This window comes from Fibroporia radiculosa (assembly GCF_000313525.1).
Source record: "Fibroporia radiculosa TFFH 294 genomic supercontigs, scaffold1246, whole genome shotgun sequence".
Taxonomy (NCBI): domain Eukaryota; kingdom Fungi; phylum Basidiomycota; class Agaricomycetes; order Polyporales; family Fibroporiaceae; genus Fibroporia; species Fibroporia radiculosa.
The window spans coordinates 630-17,903 of record NW_012133277.1 but is presented as its reverse complement, the minus strand read 5'-3'; the positions used below and the strand labels follow the sequence as shown (position 1 = coordinate 17,903).

The 17,274-nt window shown below is 50.6% G+C and overlaps 6 protein-coding genes across 6 annotated transcripts; 2 read left to right on the top strand and 4 right to left on the bottom strand.

Annotated features, from left to right (window-relative positions):
* Nucleotides 1-15: 15 nt before the first annotated feature.
* On the bottom strand, nucleotides 16-286 carry FIBRA_02391 (uncharacterized protein; the record flags this gene model as incomplete). Its single annotated transcript, XM_012324254.1, has 2 exons — nucleotides 16-176; nucleotides 229-286. 2 exons carry the CDS (start codon nucleotides 284-286, stop codon nucleotides 16-18), a joined length of 219 nt encoding a protein of 72 aa, XP_012179644.1.
* Nucleotides 287-858: 572 nt separating this feature from the next.
* On the top strand, nucleotides 859-3,550 carry FIBRA_02390 (uncharacterized protein; the record flags this gene model as incomplete). Its single annotated transcript, XM_012324253.1, has 9 exons — nucleotides 859-1,383; nucleotides 1,434-1,583; nucleotides 1,895-2,041; nucleotides 2,111-2,137; nucleotides 2,190-2,487; nucleotides 2,543-2,716; nucleotides 2,774-3,088; nucleotides 3,164-3,311; nucleotides 3,376-3,550. 9 exons carry the CDS (start codon nucleotides 859-861, stop codon nucleotides 3,548-3,550), a joined length of 1,959 nt encoding a protein of 652 aa, XP_012179643.1.
* Nucleotides 3,551-5,640: 2,090 nt separating this feature from the next.
* Nucleotides 5,641-6,530, bottom strand: FIBRA_02389 (uncharacterized protein; the record flags this gene model as incomplete). The annotated part of the gene is made up of 4 exons (XM_012324252.1): nucleotides 5,641-5,723; nucleotides 5,776-5,886; nucleotides 5,946-6,089; nucleotides 6,236-6,530. 4 exons carry the CDS (start codon nucleotides 6,528-6,530, stop codon nucleotides 5,641-5,643), a joined length of 633 nt encoding a protein of 210 aa, XP_012179642.1.
* Nucleotides 6,531-6,880: 350 nt separating this feature from the next.
* Nucleotides 6,881-9,256, bottom strand: FIBRA_02388 (uncharacterized protein; the record flags this gene model as incomplete). Its single annotated transcript, XM_012324251.1, has 8 exons — nucleotides 6,881-7,094; nucleotides 7,153-7,302; nucleotides 7,362-7,489; nucleotides 7,536-8,422; nucleotides 8,482-8,617; nucleotides 8,673-8,837; nucleotides 8,907-9,000; nucleotides 9,057-9,256. 8 exons carry the CDS (start codon nucleotides 9,254-9,256, stop codon nucleotides 6,881-6,883), a joined length of 1,974 nt encoding a protein of 657 aa, XP_012179641.1.
* Nucleotides 9,257-9,505: 249 nt separating this feature from the next.
* Nucleotides 9,506-13,746, bottom strand: FIBRA_02387 (uncharacterized protein; the record flags this gene model as incomplete). Its single annotated transcript, XM_012324250.1, has 8 exons — nucleotides 9,506-10,168; nucleotides 10,222-11,580; nucleotides 11,634-11,717; nucleotides 11,774-11,887; nucleotides 11,945-12,363; nucleotides 12,416-12,489; nucleotides 12,541-13,221; nucleotides 13,283-13,746. The coding sequence occupies 8 exons, from the start codon at nucleotides 13,744-13,746 to the stop codon at nucleotides 9,506-9,508; spliced, it is 3,858 nt and encodes a 1,285-aa protein (XP_012179640.1).
* Nucleotides 13,747-14,467: 721 nt separating this feature from the next.
* On the top strand, nucleotides 14,468-16,953 carry FIBRA_02386 (uncharacterized protein; the record flags this gene model as incomplete). The annotated part of the gene is made up of 9 exons (XM_012324249.1): nucleotides 14,468-14,480; nucleotides 14,536-14,634; nucleotides 14,692-14,777; nucleotides 14,838-15,004; nucleotides 15,066-15,083; nucleotides 15,148-15,294; nucleotides 15,347-15,878; nucleotides 15,939-16,305; nucleotides 16,403-16,953. 9 exons carry the CDS (start codon nucleotides 14,468-14,470, stop codon nucleotides 16,951-16,953), a joined length of 1,980 nt encoding a protein of 659 aa, XP_012179639.1.
* Nucleotides 16,954-17,274: the final 321 nt, after the last annotated feature.

Below are 17,274 nucleotides of genomic sequence, written 5' to 3'. Positions count from 1 at the left end.
AATGCAAGTAAACGCTTACACGTAGCCCGTTTGGGGCGGTGGCTGGGGTTGGTATGGTTGGCCGCCGTATTGTTGGCCGTAAGGCTGCTGTTGCCCACCGTATTGGGGCTGGCCATACCCACCTTGATATGCTTGTTGTGGTTGCTGGGGGTAGTAGCCTTGGCCAGGCGGAGGTCCTATAGCATCTTGTCAACATCGAAATATTGCTAGAAGTACTCTAGAGCTGACCCTGAGGTGGGTAGTACGGCTGCTGGCCTCTGTTGTTGTAGTAGTCTTGGTTGGACATTGTAGTAGGCGGGAGGTGAGCAGAGAAGAGACGGAGGAGAGTGAGAACGATGCTCGGGCACGCGAGCGGTTATATGAGTGGCTGCGGCCACAACACGTGCAGACGCCGAAGGCTATAGTGTCGTCTTCGCTTCTCTGAATTTCCCAGTAGTCACTCCGACTCACTGCCTTGCACTGCTGCGAGATTACGCAAGATAGATACTCTCTACATTCATCGTGCCTTTCAGCGAAGCTGTACTTCACTCCAGGACGTACAGGTCAGTTCAGCTTACCAACTCGGCGGAAATGGGCAATGCTCACTGATGCCGAAGGCAATTTCCCCATGCCTCACAGCCACCACTCTCATTCCGGCCAATTCTGCAGACATGCGGCGGGTACACTTGAGGATGTTGTCGTGGAAGCTGCCAGGCAAGGCTTCGAAGTGTATGGATTAACAGAGCACGTACCCCGATATCGTGCTATAGATCTCTATCCGGAAGAGGTACATATCTCCTTCTCTCTTTTGTGCTGTGCCCAGCTGGATTTGTTATCGCTTTTGGCTCTGCCGACGGAAAGGAAGGGATGGAGCTGAGTATGCTCAGCGCCCAATTCGAGCAATTCTTGATCGAGGCATCCAGATTGAAAGAAGACTATGCAAAGAAGATTACGCTGCTGGTCGGCCTCGAAACGGAGTACATTACGGACGTAGACCTGGAAGCACTCGAAGAGGTTATTCACAATAAAGGGCACATTGAATACCTCGTCGGATCTGTTCACCATGTCAACTCCATTCCCATCGACTTTGATGAGGCGACATTTCAGAAGTGCCTTGACAGCTTTGCAGTCGAAGATATTCATGAGCAGATGGAGACCTTTTTGTGCGCTTACTTCGATGCTCACTATCAAATCCTTACGCGGTTCCACCCTGAAGTCGTCGGGCATTTGGATCTCTGTCGGCTCTACCGGCCCTCGCTTCGATTCGCCGACTATCCTTCAGCTTGGCAGAGGCTGGAGAGGAATGTTCGATATGCTATTGGCTATGGCGCCTTGTTTGAGCTTAATGCTGCCGCTTTGAGGAAGGGCTGGTCTGCTGCATACCCCGGTCAGGATGCTGCAAAGGTAAGTGTCAGTCCGCTTCACTTTTATTAGGGCGCTCACTCTTGGATTAGCTGATTTTGGAGAGCGGTGGTCGCTTCGCACTATCAGATGACAGTCATGGACCGCACGCTGTAGGACTCAATTACAATAAATTATTTGAATACGCGCGCAAAATTGGAGTTGAGGAATTATGGTATCTGAAACGCTCTGAGATTCCCAACGTAGGTGGACGGTATGTAGACGTGTGTAAGGTGGAGGGAATTTGGTGGAAGCACCCATTCTGGGCAAAGAGTTGTTCTGAAGTTGGGTCCAGTGTACAATAAAGCGGTAGTACGGACTGGATAATATTCAGTGTAACTGAACGACTACTTCAATATTATAAATGAGATGACGCCCGCTACTGCATGAGTTCTTCAAGTTGACGTAACTTCGGGCTGCCACTCTACTTCAAAGGTGATCGCCAGCAGCGACGATATTACACGCACTGTGGACAATCATGATGAGTTTAGCCCAACCTCTTACTTCTGAGCAGACGGCAGCGTATCTTCGAACACTCCCAGCAATTCGCGAAAGATGCGGACGGGTGTATACTCTTGCACGGCAGGGCAAGCTAGATTACTTCACATACGACCCAGAGAAAGAGGCTAATGCCGCAGAATTTTGCGTTGATATCATCAAAGTACGTCTGTTCGGATATCCACTTCTAGTTTGAACAGATAGCCAATGAACTTTCATTCATTCTGCATAGCGCGATTTTGGATCTGACTTCGCGTCGGTGAGTATCGTGTACGTTCAGCTTCCAGCAACAATCGTCTATAATTGTGCAGATTCCTCCACATGGTCGCTGGCGCCACTTGGATGCCGGTCGTCCCAGAGTCGAGCCTCTGATTGCGCAATGGAAAATAGCGGCAAACCCTCCGAGCCAGAAGGAAATTACGAAACGCCTCATCGACCTTTTCTTGGTGTCTGTGTTACTCGATGCAGGCGCTGGGAATACATGGACGTATCACGAAAAGCAGTCAGACATGAAGTTCACAAGATCTGAAGGTTTGGGCGTCGCTAGCATCAATATGTTCGAGGACGGTTTTTTCTCCAGCGACAGGAGTAACCCTCATCGGGTAGACGGTGAACTGAACACCACTTAATCTCTATTCTGATCCTTATGAAGTACTATTCCTAGCGGCAGGATTGTCGTGTATCTCACAAGAAATGACCGCTGCTGCCATGCAGGTCAATGATTCTAATCCCATGGTCGGCATCGACGGGCGAACATCTCTGCTCATTCATCTAAGCAAGGCCTTGGAAGAGAAACCGGCCTATTTTGGGTCTGATGCCAGGCCAGGTAACCTAATAGGTCAGTTGATTACAAGACTCTGATATATCTGGAACAAGATATCATGGTAACCATTAGACTTCCTGGAGTCCGAGTCAATCGCAGAGGGATCTACGCGACGTGTCCATATTTTCTGTTTATGGACTGTCCTCATCGAGGGTCTCGCCTCAATCTGGCCTGCGACAAGGACTACCCTGGGTGGCGTTTTGCTCGGTGATGTTTGGCCATGTAACGCTCTGAAGTCAAGTGCAGTGGCAGAAGGGGATGAGCTCGTACCTTTCCACAAACTGACGGGTTGGATCACATACAGCTTGATTGAGCCTATTCAGAAGGTCCTGGGCTGGGAGTTTGAAGGATTGGAACACATGACTGGTTTGCCGGAATATCGCAACGGTATAGTCTCACCAGATTGTGCAGAGTTCGTCCGCATGCTCATGTGTCGTTTTCGAATTCCACGCTACGTTGCAGGTGGATTGCTCGTCGATTTAGGCGTACTTACCCTCAGGGATGGGGCGCTCCCTGCCAATTTCTATCCCCACTCTGATTCGCCTATTCCAAGGCTGCCCCCTTCTCATCCAGCGATTGTAGAATGGCGGGCAATGACCGTTATCGAATTGTGAGTCAAGTTGTCATTCGTATTAATTTTCCAAGCAGACCTGACCATGGTCCATGGTCCATAGAGACCGGATTGCTGCCGCAATTCGCCAGAAACTCGGGTTGACTGCGGAGCAGTTGTCGCTGGCACAAGTGTTAGAAAGCGCAACTTGGAAAGCAGGCCGAGAGATTGCAAAGGAGAGGCGTCCGGCTACCGGAGGTCCCCCGATTGACATTGAGAGTGATGGCACCGTCTTTTAGTATTTCTGTAACAATGGTGTGAAGTCGCGTTTAGCATAGCAGACAAAGAGGAAGACCTGTATCGCCTGTACATAACCATCATACTGCAACTCAGTACGTGTATATCACATAAATCTGGGAACTCTTGAATGAGCAGATTGGGCTGGAAAGTATCATAAGCATCTCTGAAATTATCGAAGGATCATTCGGTGATGCGCACGCTACTATTGCGGCGAAATATCTATGTAGCTCATTACTCAGAACTCAAAAAACGAAGCGAGGAACGAAGTAGGATGATTTTCAGTCTGCTAAATAATTGTCGCGCTAAGCGTAGCTGAACAAAGGTACCAATGTGAACATTAGCACATTTAGCGAATGAAAGTACTCACCGTGGCGGCAAGTAGTATGCGGAGCCCTTTAGTTATTGACATTCAGCGGAATCGTGCGTAAGACTGAACGGAGGACGTAAAAGCGTACATGCGAGCTCCCTGTTGGAGAAAATACTGAGTGAGCGGGGTCTGTGCTGAAGAAAACAAAGTTGTCAGACGTGTAATAATGATAGTAATAAAGGAAGAAAACTTTGTGTACCAGGCGCAACGTAGTCATTCCGCGGCACTACGTCAAATGGGAGAGACCTGGCTTGAGCAAGAACAGACCCTGCTTCGTTGGCAACCAAGGTTGGATCACTACCGCTGGTGAGAGAAAACTGTCAAGGATTGCCTTCACTAAAGAGTGGAAAATGGATTTTGCCTGGTCAGCCTGAGCAAAACAACACCCAATTGATATTGTCCCCGATGCTTGATGCTGACATCCGGAAACAAAAAATATACGCCTTGCTTCCCACGCAGGTCTCGTAGAATGTGCGGAGAGGAAACTAGACTACCGTAAAGCATCCTCTGGGACATGGCACGCTTGCCCTCAGTCATCGCTGAACCGCTGCTAGGAAACAGAGAAAGATGGGCAACAAGAAAGGGGAGGTCTGCCTCGCTTGCGGGAGATATCACTATCAGTGCTCAGAAATCTCGTAATGTTGACATACTGACTCAATGGGCCCTGTTTCCGACTGATTTGGGATTAGAAGTCGGGCAATGAGAGGTGGGGCCAGGGGCAGACGAGATAGGGTAGAGTCTCCAAATTCAGCCGATTTGACCGGGTGTTGGACAATCTCCAATCGGTAAGATCTGTTTGATTATGAGCCTATGACAGCGATCACAAACAACTATATTCTAGCCTAGTAGCGTCCCCGGGATATTTGGATGCTACCTTCAGACCCGGAGAAGTTAATGCATAAGGATGTCCTTTATGCAGTATTCGACAAGATGGCGACCTGATCGACTTCGAGGATGGATTTGTATCTGAGGAGACATGATTCATTATGCCTGTATTGCCTGCCAGAAAGTTGATTGAGAGCTTGTGCTCTCCGGGGGTAGTTGCGGAGCTTGTCCCATCCACAGATGCAGTCACAGTCAGTCGCCCTGATTTGCATTCTGGAGAACGTAGTGACTGTTCGTCCGTCGTATAGGACACGGCATTCTTGAGAAGATGTAACTAAGATTGAACAGAATTTGGAGCATTTAAAAATTACTCACCAATCCATCGCGTAGCCCATTGTCTTCATGAAGGATGGTGGAACGCAATTCGATTTGTAATCGGATATCAGGGACATTTCGTACGTTTAAATCCACCGCATGATCGTGGAATTTGGGATTGGAGCTTGCACTTGCACTAGAAAAATAGCTCATCGTCTCAACGGCATACCCTTGCTTTCCGCGGAGACGGCGGCGACTGAAACAGCGATGGGGACGATGAGGGTGCATAAAATCTAGGCGCCGCAGAAAGTGAACGGGTACATGTGGCAGATGCAAGACAATAAGAACCAATGGAGCGTGAACATAAATACCACTGGATGGGAAGTCTGTGCCATATGTTCATTGATAGATGAGCCGCTCTCGACCTCCGGGTGACTCTTGGTGGGCATCGCATCTGAAGAAACTCAATAATGGAACTCACTTTGCGAAAGCTCATAAAGAATTGTAGGGAAAGGCGACAGGTCTCGACAAAGAAAACTCACGAAGGAGAAATATAATGTATTAAGTAAGTGCGTGTATAGTTTAGACGTTTCGTTTCACATAGCTCCATAATCCTGCAAGTGCTGACACAAACGTTGCTGCCGCTAGTGCAGGCTTAACTCCAGCTGCCACAAGGGAGCATTAGAAAGACCAGATACGGAAGTTTTGCGGACGCACCGGTAGATTTGTACAGCGCCCCGGTAAGCCCTCCGGCAGCCATGCTCCCAAGTATATCGTGTTTGCCTCGTATGCCGTCAATACTGGAATTTAGACCGTTATAGACAAGGGCTAAATTCATCAACCAGTGAGAACAAAAAGACGAATATCACTAAGGAAAGAAGTCTGACCTAAGACGCCTGCTGAGTTGCCAATGAATGTCCCTCTTCGCGTTACGGAGTTCAGGATGCTGTTGATCCGCAGCCTTGCGTTAGACACTGCTAAGGGTCTTCGCGCGCCTTCACGCAAACCCCATACACCGCCAAGGGCGAGACCTGAGGCCATTGGAGATGAACATGTGATGCACAAAGACAATAAGAGAGATAAGGTGAGAGTACAGCCGAGGAGATTGAAATTGAATAGCAATTGTGAATTGGGAATGCGGTACAGGAGATGCATGACACGACGCAGTGAGACGTACCGCTTAGGTACATAGTGCCAGTACCATAACTCAAGTCATCACTCCAGCCCCGAGAGGGAATTGCCGTGCTGGAGCCGGGGAGATCACTGGTTTTGTCATCATCTAACAAGAGATAGTCGAGCTTATCCTCTAGACCAGCCATTGGATGCAGTTTGGAGGGATCGAAGGCACCAAGAAGTAGGTCTGATGCAGTGACAGCATCGTCAGTAGACACCGGGGACCCTTCGCTGCGGCTGAAGGTAACATTTTGGAGAATGGAGGTGGGATCCTGTGAAGAAGCAGACGAAGAATCCATTGTGGCAGTAGCAAGACAGAAGGGCCACTATATGGCTTTTGGAGGACCAAGTCACTCGAGAAGGATGAGCTTGCACTCGCGTGCGCCACCAAAATGCGAGCATCATGTGATGCACATTTACCAGCGAACTGTCACGCGGCTGTCCCGGAGCCATCCGCTCTACCATACCAATACACTTTGGTGAGGCATTCCGCTGTACTGTGTACATGATACTGGGGCTTAGCATTCCCAAGCGTATGCAGCCCCGAATTGACGCTCAGGTTCATTGACAGAAGGTTCAAACCGTTAGTGCACGCAATTGAGACATTACGTTTATAAATTCAGCATACGGATATACAGTATATTGAAATCTAGTTTCCATCACTAGTACTGCCTATGAATTTCCTTACAACAGCGTTCAACTCATTATCAACATCTGTGAGGGTACTTTCCTTTCGGGCTACTTGCATGAATACCTCGCCGTCAGCTCGACGCCCGTCTTCATCTGTTCCTAGACCCCGTTTTGCCATGTGCCAGTGCTGAGGATGTAGTCCTCGCGAAAAAATCTCAGATACATCCGGGTCGCTGTCTCGCAGGTTAAATCACTATTCCATGTCATAGGTCAGAAGCATCAGAAGCGTACTTTTGGAACATTTGTCGAGAATAGAACAGATGCTCTGTGCCAGCTTTGAACCCTGTGGAAGATATGCTTGTAAAACCATTCGAAGATACAACATGATGATCTTGCGGCTGCAAAATTGTGGTCACAGTGGGCAGTCCAGTGGTAGAGTCCCTGGGTGCACGAAGTCAGTGGAATCACTTTAGGTCTAAATTAGATGACTGAAGTTTTACACTTTCTTAACGTTTTCTTCCACGATGCTTACTAGACTCGCCAATGTCTCAGCAACAATTTCTATCAATTCATGCTGGCGGTATGAACATTCAGGATCGAGTATTAGCCCCAACATTAGGCGGTCTCGCTAAAAAGAGTGAGTGTCGCGCTCCACACACAGAAGATAGACGTACAGAGAAGGTCCATATTGTTCTAGGCTGTGTTCGTCGGTTATCTGTGGCTGCGGGTAAATGTACTGTAAAAGACGGAAAATATGATACGGCCTGCTGTGCACCGGGCACAGCCCCAGATACGCGGACGACTGGTTCAATGCGTGCAACATCTTCATGAATATCATTACTTCCGGGGGTGGAGTGCTCTTGTAGGCACCCTATCGTTATTGACCCAGTACCGAGAACGTCACTCCTGACCATCCGGTCGGGAGCGGAGGGAGGTGTACCTGGAGGTGTATTTTGGGTAGAAACACTGTGCGCATACTCAGTGGACATAGCTTCCCGTAGAGATTCCGCATCGACATCAAGTGGTTCATTTGCAGCCACCTGACGTGCATGCGAATGGAATTCTTCAGTAGCGTCGTCACTCTGTTCTAGTGGAGGTGAAGCAGTTGGTGCTGAAGGCATCGGAAGACTATAAGATGTCTTGGGTGTAGTCCCTTTCCCAAAAGCAAAGTAACTAGGCCAACCCCATTTGAGTGTGCGCACATCCATGTTGAGGCTTACACTCGGCATTGCGAGCATACTGCCCGCACCCACGGAAGAATTAGATGTACCAGTACCACCATCAGTTGCGGAGAATCCCTCACTCGTCTGCAGTGTATCTGTCGGAGGTACGGTTTCTATTGGCGTCGAGGGAGAATCACTGGGGGTCGCCAGAGGGACAGGTAGTACACGGGATAATATGTGATGAGTGAGACATGCGGGGTACTTTGATGCAGAGAACTTGAAAGATGGGATGACAAACGGAGCCGCGAGGGCAAATACAGTGGTGTCTTCAGGTAGGAGCGATTCAAGTTTATCCAGCTCAGGAGATAACAGATGCGTTAGTGGATGTATCTGAACGCCTGTTGAGTGAGAATACTCATGAGGATGAATCTATAGACATAGAAATGTGAACAATTACCCAAAGAGGAGGCAAAATCGACATCATTTTCAACATCCCATCTCCAAGCCCAGACGGTGAAAAATCTCTCGAGCTGAAGCTCCAAGGCTTGTTGTCCAGCGGTTGAGAGAATGCCGGCGAGAGAGCCATGTGTCAGCTGGGTAGATTTCAGCCGTCGTCAGCATCAGGCATTTGTTCTGGATAAGACATACCTTGAATTCTTCATACCCACGTAATAGATGCTCTCGAAGTGAAATATCGTGTATGGAGGAGTCATGGAAGTCGAAGGACACATCCTGTGAGACGACTGGGTCACTCTTCTTTGCTTTCGCTTTCGCCTTAGTTGGCGGTCTTGGAGTTTTGGCGAGCTCAAAGCACTATGACACATCTGTTATTTCAGTGCATATATTGGCCAGTCTGCCACCGTCTCATTTCACGATACTCACTGCATGAATCCAATAGTCCGGCTCAGGCGACACCATGATCATCCTTCTAGATTGAGCATGTACGTTTTCACAACTATCATTTGATTGGAGTAGCCTGAAAATGACGCACAATTGTAGCCACCGGATATTGAATAGTGTAGTCGCACTCACTCGGCAAAGTTCGTTAAAGCCTTCGCCAAACCAATTTGTCGAAGCATACGATCCCGAGAGACAGCGCGTTCGCGGGCGGTGTAAAATAGGATTTGTGCTTGTTCCTCGGCGTCCTCATCGTCATGGTTGGTCTGGACAGCCGAATGGAGAGTCGGGTTGTAGATGGCGAGATAAAGCAGACCTGCGGGAATTCGACTCATCTCACTTCGTCAGGGACTGATTCCGCTAGAACGTCCTCGGGTCACACCAATGCAAGATCTACCACTCTCTGTGATAAATAGCAGTCGCCGATAGATATTCGAGAGATAACATGCACGCTGTAGACTCCACAGCCACCATACGAATGCTCAACAGCATAGGTATTAGACGCCCACGTACATGTAATCGAATTATATAATAAAACATGCTCTACATTGATCGACAGCGATTAGCACAACAGTCATCTACTACTATACATCAATGTCCGACAGAGGAGTGCCGCTACGCACGGCACCTACAGATTCTATTTCGTCTTGGTCGTCATCGGAATAGGTAGGAGGCCCGTCCAAACTCCATGAGCTGGGTGAAGATCTTCTTGCCACAGAAGACTCAAACCCAGCTCTTCGTAAAGTTTGTTCAAAGGAGGATACCTGAGTCTCATCGAGTTCGATATGCTGCTCAGCATTCTCCGCATCATCCATATCCGGTAACGCTTCTATGGATGAGGTCGGAGAGTCTCTCGACGACGAACTGGGATAGTCGAACCGATGTGTGGATATGGCGAGAGGATCCAAAGAAGTTTGAAGGACACTATCAAATTGAGCATTTTCGAATGATGGTGGTTCACCGTCATCGAGCGGAGGAGGAGAAGATGCCGGGGAAAGTTGTGATTGGGTGGGCCAATCGTCGGTAAACGACCTCAATCCAGCTAGTGAGGCGAGTTGTGGAGCCACACTATTATTTGATTCTGTTGTCGGAGGTGTAAGAACGGTCTGGGCTGGTGGATCAACCGGCTGGGTAGATGTCGATGAAACAGTTGCCTTCGTCCTAGCGGCCTCAACCATTGCATGACTCTTGCCTCCCAGGGGCCGGGATGTACGCCTCTTATAAAAGAGAAGATAAGCGTTGGCATTCTACAACATCTATCTCAGTAACCTATGTGAAAGTTTCAAAACTGAGAACGTACCACTGCCGCCTCTGGTTGAACCGGTGAGACATAAGAATCATCAAAGTGGTACCACTTGTCGGTAGTATCGTTGTATGCATATGCGCGATAATGACCGCCTCCGAGACCTCCAAGATGCTCATCGACGGCGTAGAGATCGTATATGAGCGGTTCGTCGATGTCACTCAATCCGAGCTGAGCTATGTCCACCCCTTGCTCGACTAGTCTTTGGGCGACTTGGCGTTCACCTACCATCGGCGAGATGTCAAGACCGTTAATGGGAAAATCAACGAATGTGTCAATTTTATCGCGTAGCGTCCGGCTGTTACTAAATCGCTTTAGATGAACGACAAGTACATCCGGCACCTTCCAGAGGTCAAATCGTTTCATGGCTTGCTGGTGCTTCTTGCAGCGTGGGCAATACCAAAGATCATCTGCACCAAGTTGTTCCTCCCGTGTGAACTCGTCCAAGCAATCTTGAAGCGAGATGCCCTTGTTTTTCATAGAAGCCGCCGCTTGTCGACTGGCAATGTACTCAGGGTGTTCAAAAGCTTGCCATCTATCCCATCGCGCACTATCCCAGCGTCCATCGCCATCACCGAAGTAGTATGCCTTCATGTTTTCATCGAACTCAGCAAGGAGTATGCTGTTTTCGCGCAGGACTGGTGCTGACGATCCATCCGGCAGATCCTTCGTTTGCGACGCGTAAAATTCCCATAAATCGAAACGCTGGATAGATGTGCCATACGAGCCATAACCAATGCCATACTTGGCATCACAAGCTTGAATGCGAAGTTTGAAAATGTCCTTCTTGACGCCGACTTTGCGGACCTCTTCGTCGGCATCAATCTCCATAGGCACTTCATCTGACTCTTGTACAACGGTCGCCTTCTCGTCGGTGATATCGCCTTCCTCTATAGTCGGCTCCTGGACTGTCACAACATCACCGTTCTCCTTGATCTCGGTGATGGAATTCACCACCGCGGAACCAGAAAGAGGTATTCGAACTGGCTTTAGCGAATCAGGTGTAGTAGCTTCCCAGGTAAAGAGATCTCGAGCATTGTCGGTCCACCGCTGTAGTCGATCGATAATAGCTTCATATACAGCATCGGGATCAGCTGCCTGTTCTTGGTCTAGCACGATGACAAACGGGTACCCGAAGAGATTTTGGGAGCGATAGGCTTGACGTGCAGGAATATCACATAAGTTGACGGCGATGATAACTGGGTCATCTGGGCTCTGCTTGTACGTCCTGCTCTGTTGCGCGTGGCATGGCAACTCGAAGCATACGATAATGTCATTGTCGTTCATCTCACCGACAAGACAGGTATCGTCAAGGTCCTTGTAGAAACGCGAGCTGAATGTTTCCATCGTCAATAGCTTCAGTGATATTAGCAACTATGAACATCGAGTGACGGGCAAAATGTTCTCACACAGTCAGGATCAGCATCCATCCAACGACCCAGCAGTTGCCGTAGGTCTTTGAAAGAGGCGTCCCTGTTTATTTCGACCGGTATCTAGACAAACATGAATGATCGAGGACGCTAAAAGTCCAACAGTGATGCCAGCATACCTTCACATGTGGCTTTGCCAGGCTCCACGGTACATAATAGATCGCATGCTTCCATTTCTTCTGAATCGGAAGCGGAAGAGTGAGATACATGAACGGATCAAACGTTATCGAGACCTGATGGGTCAGTATGTCAGAAAACAGGAACTCCAGACATACAGACAAACGCCCTACCTTTTCGCATTCAGGACAAACGAGCGTACTTTGATATTGGCCTTGAAAGAGGTCGACGATGACACTATCATTCCTCCTCATGTAGCCTTGCCAAGACTCGTTAGCCAATCCGACCAACTCCTTGTCTCCCCCGCCCTCCCAGTCAGGTTTCTCCACGTATGGTTTCTTCAGGACACGGTTGAGATCCTCATGCAGCCCATCGAGTAAGAACGCCACAAGCTCCTGTGAGTCATGTTGCTGATACCCACTAAACTGCGGCGCGAATCGCTGCAACGCCTGCTTAAACTCGCGCGGCGAGTATGATGTGCTAGATGAGCCTGTAGCCCAGATGCGCTGGAGAAGAGCGCCAAATGCTTGAGCGATGGCTCCCTGCATACCGAGAGGATTGTCAGGGTTCAGTTCCTCCTCGAATACACCAGCTGCGATGACATGAGCTATTCAAGCGTAAAGTACATGGCGGCTATAACGTACTCAGGAAATAATCCATTAGCTCCTTGGTATGCGCAAGACATTGCAGCGCAGAATTCATGAAGCAGGTATTGCCCCTTCACGGCGGATGAGCATTCAGCAGTCACGTTGGCCACTACGACACTTACATATTTCCAAGACCCAACGTCCCCGGCTCCAAGGACGACGCTTTATAGCGCGAGGATGTGGCAGAAGTCGGCTTAATAGTAACCGATGGCTTTAGAGCAGAGGGAGCGGCCAAGGACGTCTTCGCAGGCGAGGTCAGTTTGGCCTGCATCTGACTGAAGAAATCGCCATCCGAACCGAAAACCTTCGGCGGGGTGCTGTTGGTGGTTATCGGCTCCGATGTCGATGCAGATGCGGCGACTGGCTGTGCAGACACAGTGTTAGCATCGACTACCCACGAGGTTAGGCTCTCTTCCTCATATACGAAGGAGTCGCCGGATTGGATTAGCGCATCCTCTACCGACCGAGTACTTGGGTCTACTAATGTGGCGCCGCGCTCCTTCAGCTGCGTTGAAGTGCAGTACAATGAATCCAGCGGACGGCTGTCGTCGGCGAGTTTCCATGCTCTCCATGACGAAGTAGCAGCTAGATCGGACATAGATGTAGCCAATGTGGTAACCAAGTCGGTAACCGATGCCACCGAGGATACGGTCGCATAGCGCGGCGGTGTCTCAGGTTGGCTGGCAGTATCTGCAGATAATATATGCATCCTGATTTTGAGAGGATGGAGCTCGAGTGAAAGCTCCGCCTGTACTCCCCTGGCAACCACCTTGCGGGGTAACGATTGGTGTGGCTGGCCATACCTTCTCATCGGTCAACTAATAAGACGACAGCGCAAGACGCAATGTATCGTTGAACACATACCAACGGGTGAACCATTCCCAGACCTGCTGTGGCACGTACACCAAATCATCCGGGGCCACGTTTTGATTTATGTCATTTGCATCGGTGGAAGACACAATGTCCGAATTGTCGACAGGACCAATGTCGGCCTCTTTGACTGGCCCTTCCTTGTCTACTTCGCCAGAGAGCGCTTTCCGCCACCGCTTGTACCAGGAGGGGGAGACAACGTACCAGGTCTCGTTGACGCGCATGGGGGCTTTGGACAGTTCTTCTACTGTGGCCAGCCTCTTTGTAGGGGAAGAAAGGGTGGCCTCGCCGTCAGATCCTTCTTGCTCTGCCATGTATGCGTCGATGTCGCCGTTGGGGATGCGATCTGCGGTGAAAGGGACAGACGACTGCTGGGATTTGACAGCGCGCGACGGATCCTGAAAAGGCTCGTCAGAGGCCGCACGCTTTGGGGAGGACGAGGATGGTTCTGAGGACATGGATTGAGAGCGTTGTCTTTTACGGCTGTGGGCAGTTTCGTTTGCGGGAATGACAGGCGAGGGCGAGGACAAAGGCGGGATGTGCATAGCATGCAAAGAGAAAATGCTAGAAAATATAGTACGGAAGAGCCAGCCGAATACGCGTATGAAGGGGAAATGAATGCGTTTGTTGAAGGCGGGGCGCCAGAGTAAGAACAGGAACTTCAACCGGAGTTGTAATTGATTGTATTGTTCCATTCAACGCTAGTTTACGCCAGCAGATTATCGATCAGTCACATGATGGAATAACCAGGAGTGGTAATATCACGTATGTGAAGATTTAATCTGGATTTAATCAAAAATTTGCTTACTCTCTGCCGCCGAGATCGGAATGGCTCATGATCCATACTCAGAACTGTACTGAACGCCAGCTTTCGAGATGCGCCTGGAAATGGCCTAGGTAGCACCTACAGGTGCCAGACTACACCTCTAGTCTTTCTACCTGGGCTCGAAGACACTACAGTCGCGCCAACTTCTCACGTCGGCCCGGGCATTGGAACTAGACGGCTCATGGACGGCTAGGCGGCTTCACCGTCTCGGTCACAAGCTCCTTGACTTCATAGGGGCCAGACGGGACGCCTCCCACCGAGACACGCAGCATGTCGCTGCATATATAGGCCACCGCCGCTCCCTATGATCTCCACAATCTATTTTACTCCAGACTGAGTCCCGTCTGCTTACGATGTCTGTTCAATGTCTGTCCCATCTTAATGTCGTGCATGCTTGGTTTTCCCGCTGACCTCGCGCCAGCCAAGCACTTCACCAACGCTCCGGAGAACCTTGTAGTGGAATCCCTGCAAGGACTCTGTACTCTCAACCCGCAGCTCGCGCTCGATGTGGCGGATAAAGGTGATCCTCTATCCGATCATTTCCTTCCGTGAAACAACTGACGGCGGGCCGCTGCAGTCGTCTACGTTGCGAAACCGGACCGTTCAAAGGTCGCCCTTATCTGCGGCGGAGGGTCAGGCCATGAGCCTGCCCATGCAGGGTTTGTTGGTCAGTTCTTGTTGCATCGATAAAATGACATCATACTCAACTGCGCTGATTCTCAGGCGATGGCATGCTCACTGGCAAGTACCTTGATGGATTATATGGGAGCATGGGACGGAGATGCTGATTCGAGACATGGGTGCTCAGCTGCTGCCTGTGGGAGTGTGTTTGCATCCCCAAACACTTTCCAAGTGCGTCGGGCCATTGATCTCGTGGAGAACGAAAAGGGGTACGTAGCTGTCCCTAACTCATACTTGTGTATGCTTTGCTGACTATGCATGTTATTGCAGAACTGTGATCATAGTTAAGTGAGTCATACGTTGCACAACTGCTGTCAAACTTCCCATATGCTAATACATCTTTCCACGAAAGAAATTATACTGGAGACATTCTCAATTTCGGGTTGGCGAAAGAGCAATATGCGGCCCAACATCCAGAAAAGTCTGATCGTGTCAAGTTTGTTATTGTTGGCGATGACGTCGCCGTAGGCAAGACACAGGGCAAGATCGTCGGCAGAAGGTATGTGCGATTATCGTCTATTCATTTTCCCGCGTGCTTATCATGCTGGCAGAGGTCTTGCCGGTACTTGTTTAGTGTACAAGATCGCTGGCGCGCTAGCCAAACGGGGCGGAGGCCTTGACGAAGTGAACTCCATCGCTCAATGGGTTGCGGCCAACGTTGGTACGATTGGCGTAGGATTAGAACACTGTCATGTGAGTGCTGCTTTTATTGGCCCAATTTCGCCCTTTGCTGATGCGTTTCCAATCGTCGATGAGGTCCCCGGAACGGCTGCTGGCGAATCGCACCTGAAGCCAAATGAGATTGAGATTGGCATGGGCATCCACAACGAGCCAGGAAACCGCCGTCTATCTCCCGTGCCGCCGCTGAATGAGCTAATTCCCCAGCTCCTGGAGCTGCTCACGTCGACAACCGACCCAGAGCGGTCGTTCCTCCCATTCAAGGGCCAGGATAAGATCGTGCTCCTGATCAACAATCTCGGAGGGACGAGCGAACTCGAGATGGCGGGCGTCGTGCGCGAGTCTCGGACTGCACTGGAAGCACAGGGATTCCAGATCGAGCGGGTGCTTGCGGGTACATTTATGGTACGTCTCGTCCCATGCCGAGATTGCGGTCGCCTAGATGACGTCGAACCTTCTGTCCAGACGAGTCTGAATATGCCTGGCTTTTCAATCACTGTGCTTCTCCTGCCCCAATCCTCCGACAGTTCCGCGCCTTCGGCTTCGCTTCTCCTCGAACTCCTGGACGAGAAGCCCGACGTTCCGGGATGGAAGTGGACTGCTCCCGCTAAGCCGCTGCGGCCATCGGAGCAGACCAAGCAGACATCCGGTGTAGCTTCCGCGGCCGCTGTCGGAGAGGTGACGAAGCTCCGAGTTGATGACCCCCAGGCTTTCATAGCATCCGTCAAACGCACGTGCAAAGCGCTCATCGAGGCAGAGCCGGAGCTCACAAGAATGGACAGCATCGCAGGCGATGGAGATTGTGGTCTGACACTAAAGGACGGAGCCAACGGTGCGTGCTAGGTCTATCCGGTGTCTCATTCAGCCTGCTATATGCGGGTTGAAGCGGCAATGACGGGCGCTAACATGTGAGTCCGTGCGGCGTATAGCTGTGCTAAAGGACGTCGAGAGCGGCAAGATCTCGGGGGAGAACGTGGTCGGTTCGGCGATTGCAGTCTCAAAAGTGGCCGAGGAGCAGATGGGAGGGACGAGCGGAGCGCTGTATTCGTACGTCCCGCTGATCGGCATGTGTCCTGGACTTGTCCTGACTGTCGCCGTTCCGGTACACAGTATTTTCTTCTCGGCTCTCGCACAGGGCCTGCAAGCCTCCTCCAGCGGCGCGGGGACGCTTACCGCCGCGCAATGGGCGACGTCGCTCACGTCTGCGCTAGAGAAGCTGTACACATACACGCGGGCGCGCCCGCCGTCGCGCACGCTGGTCGACCCGCTAGAGGCGTTCGTCGTGCGGCTGTCGGCATCACAGGGCAGCGATTTTGCGGGTGCAGTCCAGGCCGCGGGAGAAGCAGCACAGAAAACGCGAGATCTGGAGGCAAAGGCGGGCCGTAGCGCGTATGTGGAGGGGGATCGTCTGAGGCAGGAGCAAGTGCCTGATCCCGGCGCTTGGGGTATCAAGGTGATCCTGGAAGGCCTGCAGGGATGAGCGGGGCGTGAACTCGATATGCGCGCACCGGAAGGGTTGCAATGAACGCTAGCCGTGTCTCATGTATAATCAAATTGTCTGACAATGTTGTAACAATATTGTAGTATATTCAAATATCCAATGCTACTGATCAAATTGGATTTGGAGCCGGAACCTGCCGCATAGGGTAAGGTAATGAGCGCTGAGCGCGCCCCACGGGGACTGATCACAGGAGGGGTGAAAGAACGAATAGGTCAGGGAGGTGTTGATGGGAATGGTAGCGATGGCCCGTTTGGGCTGAAGCGCAGCTGAGGACCATGTGGGGACGTGGGTCGAGACGAA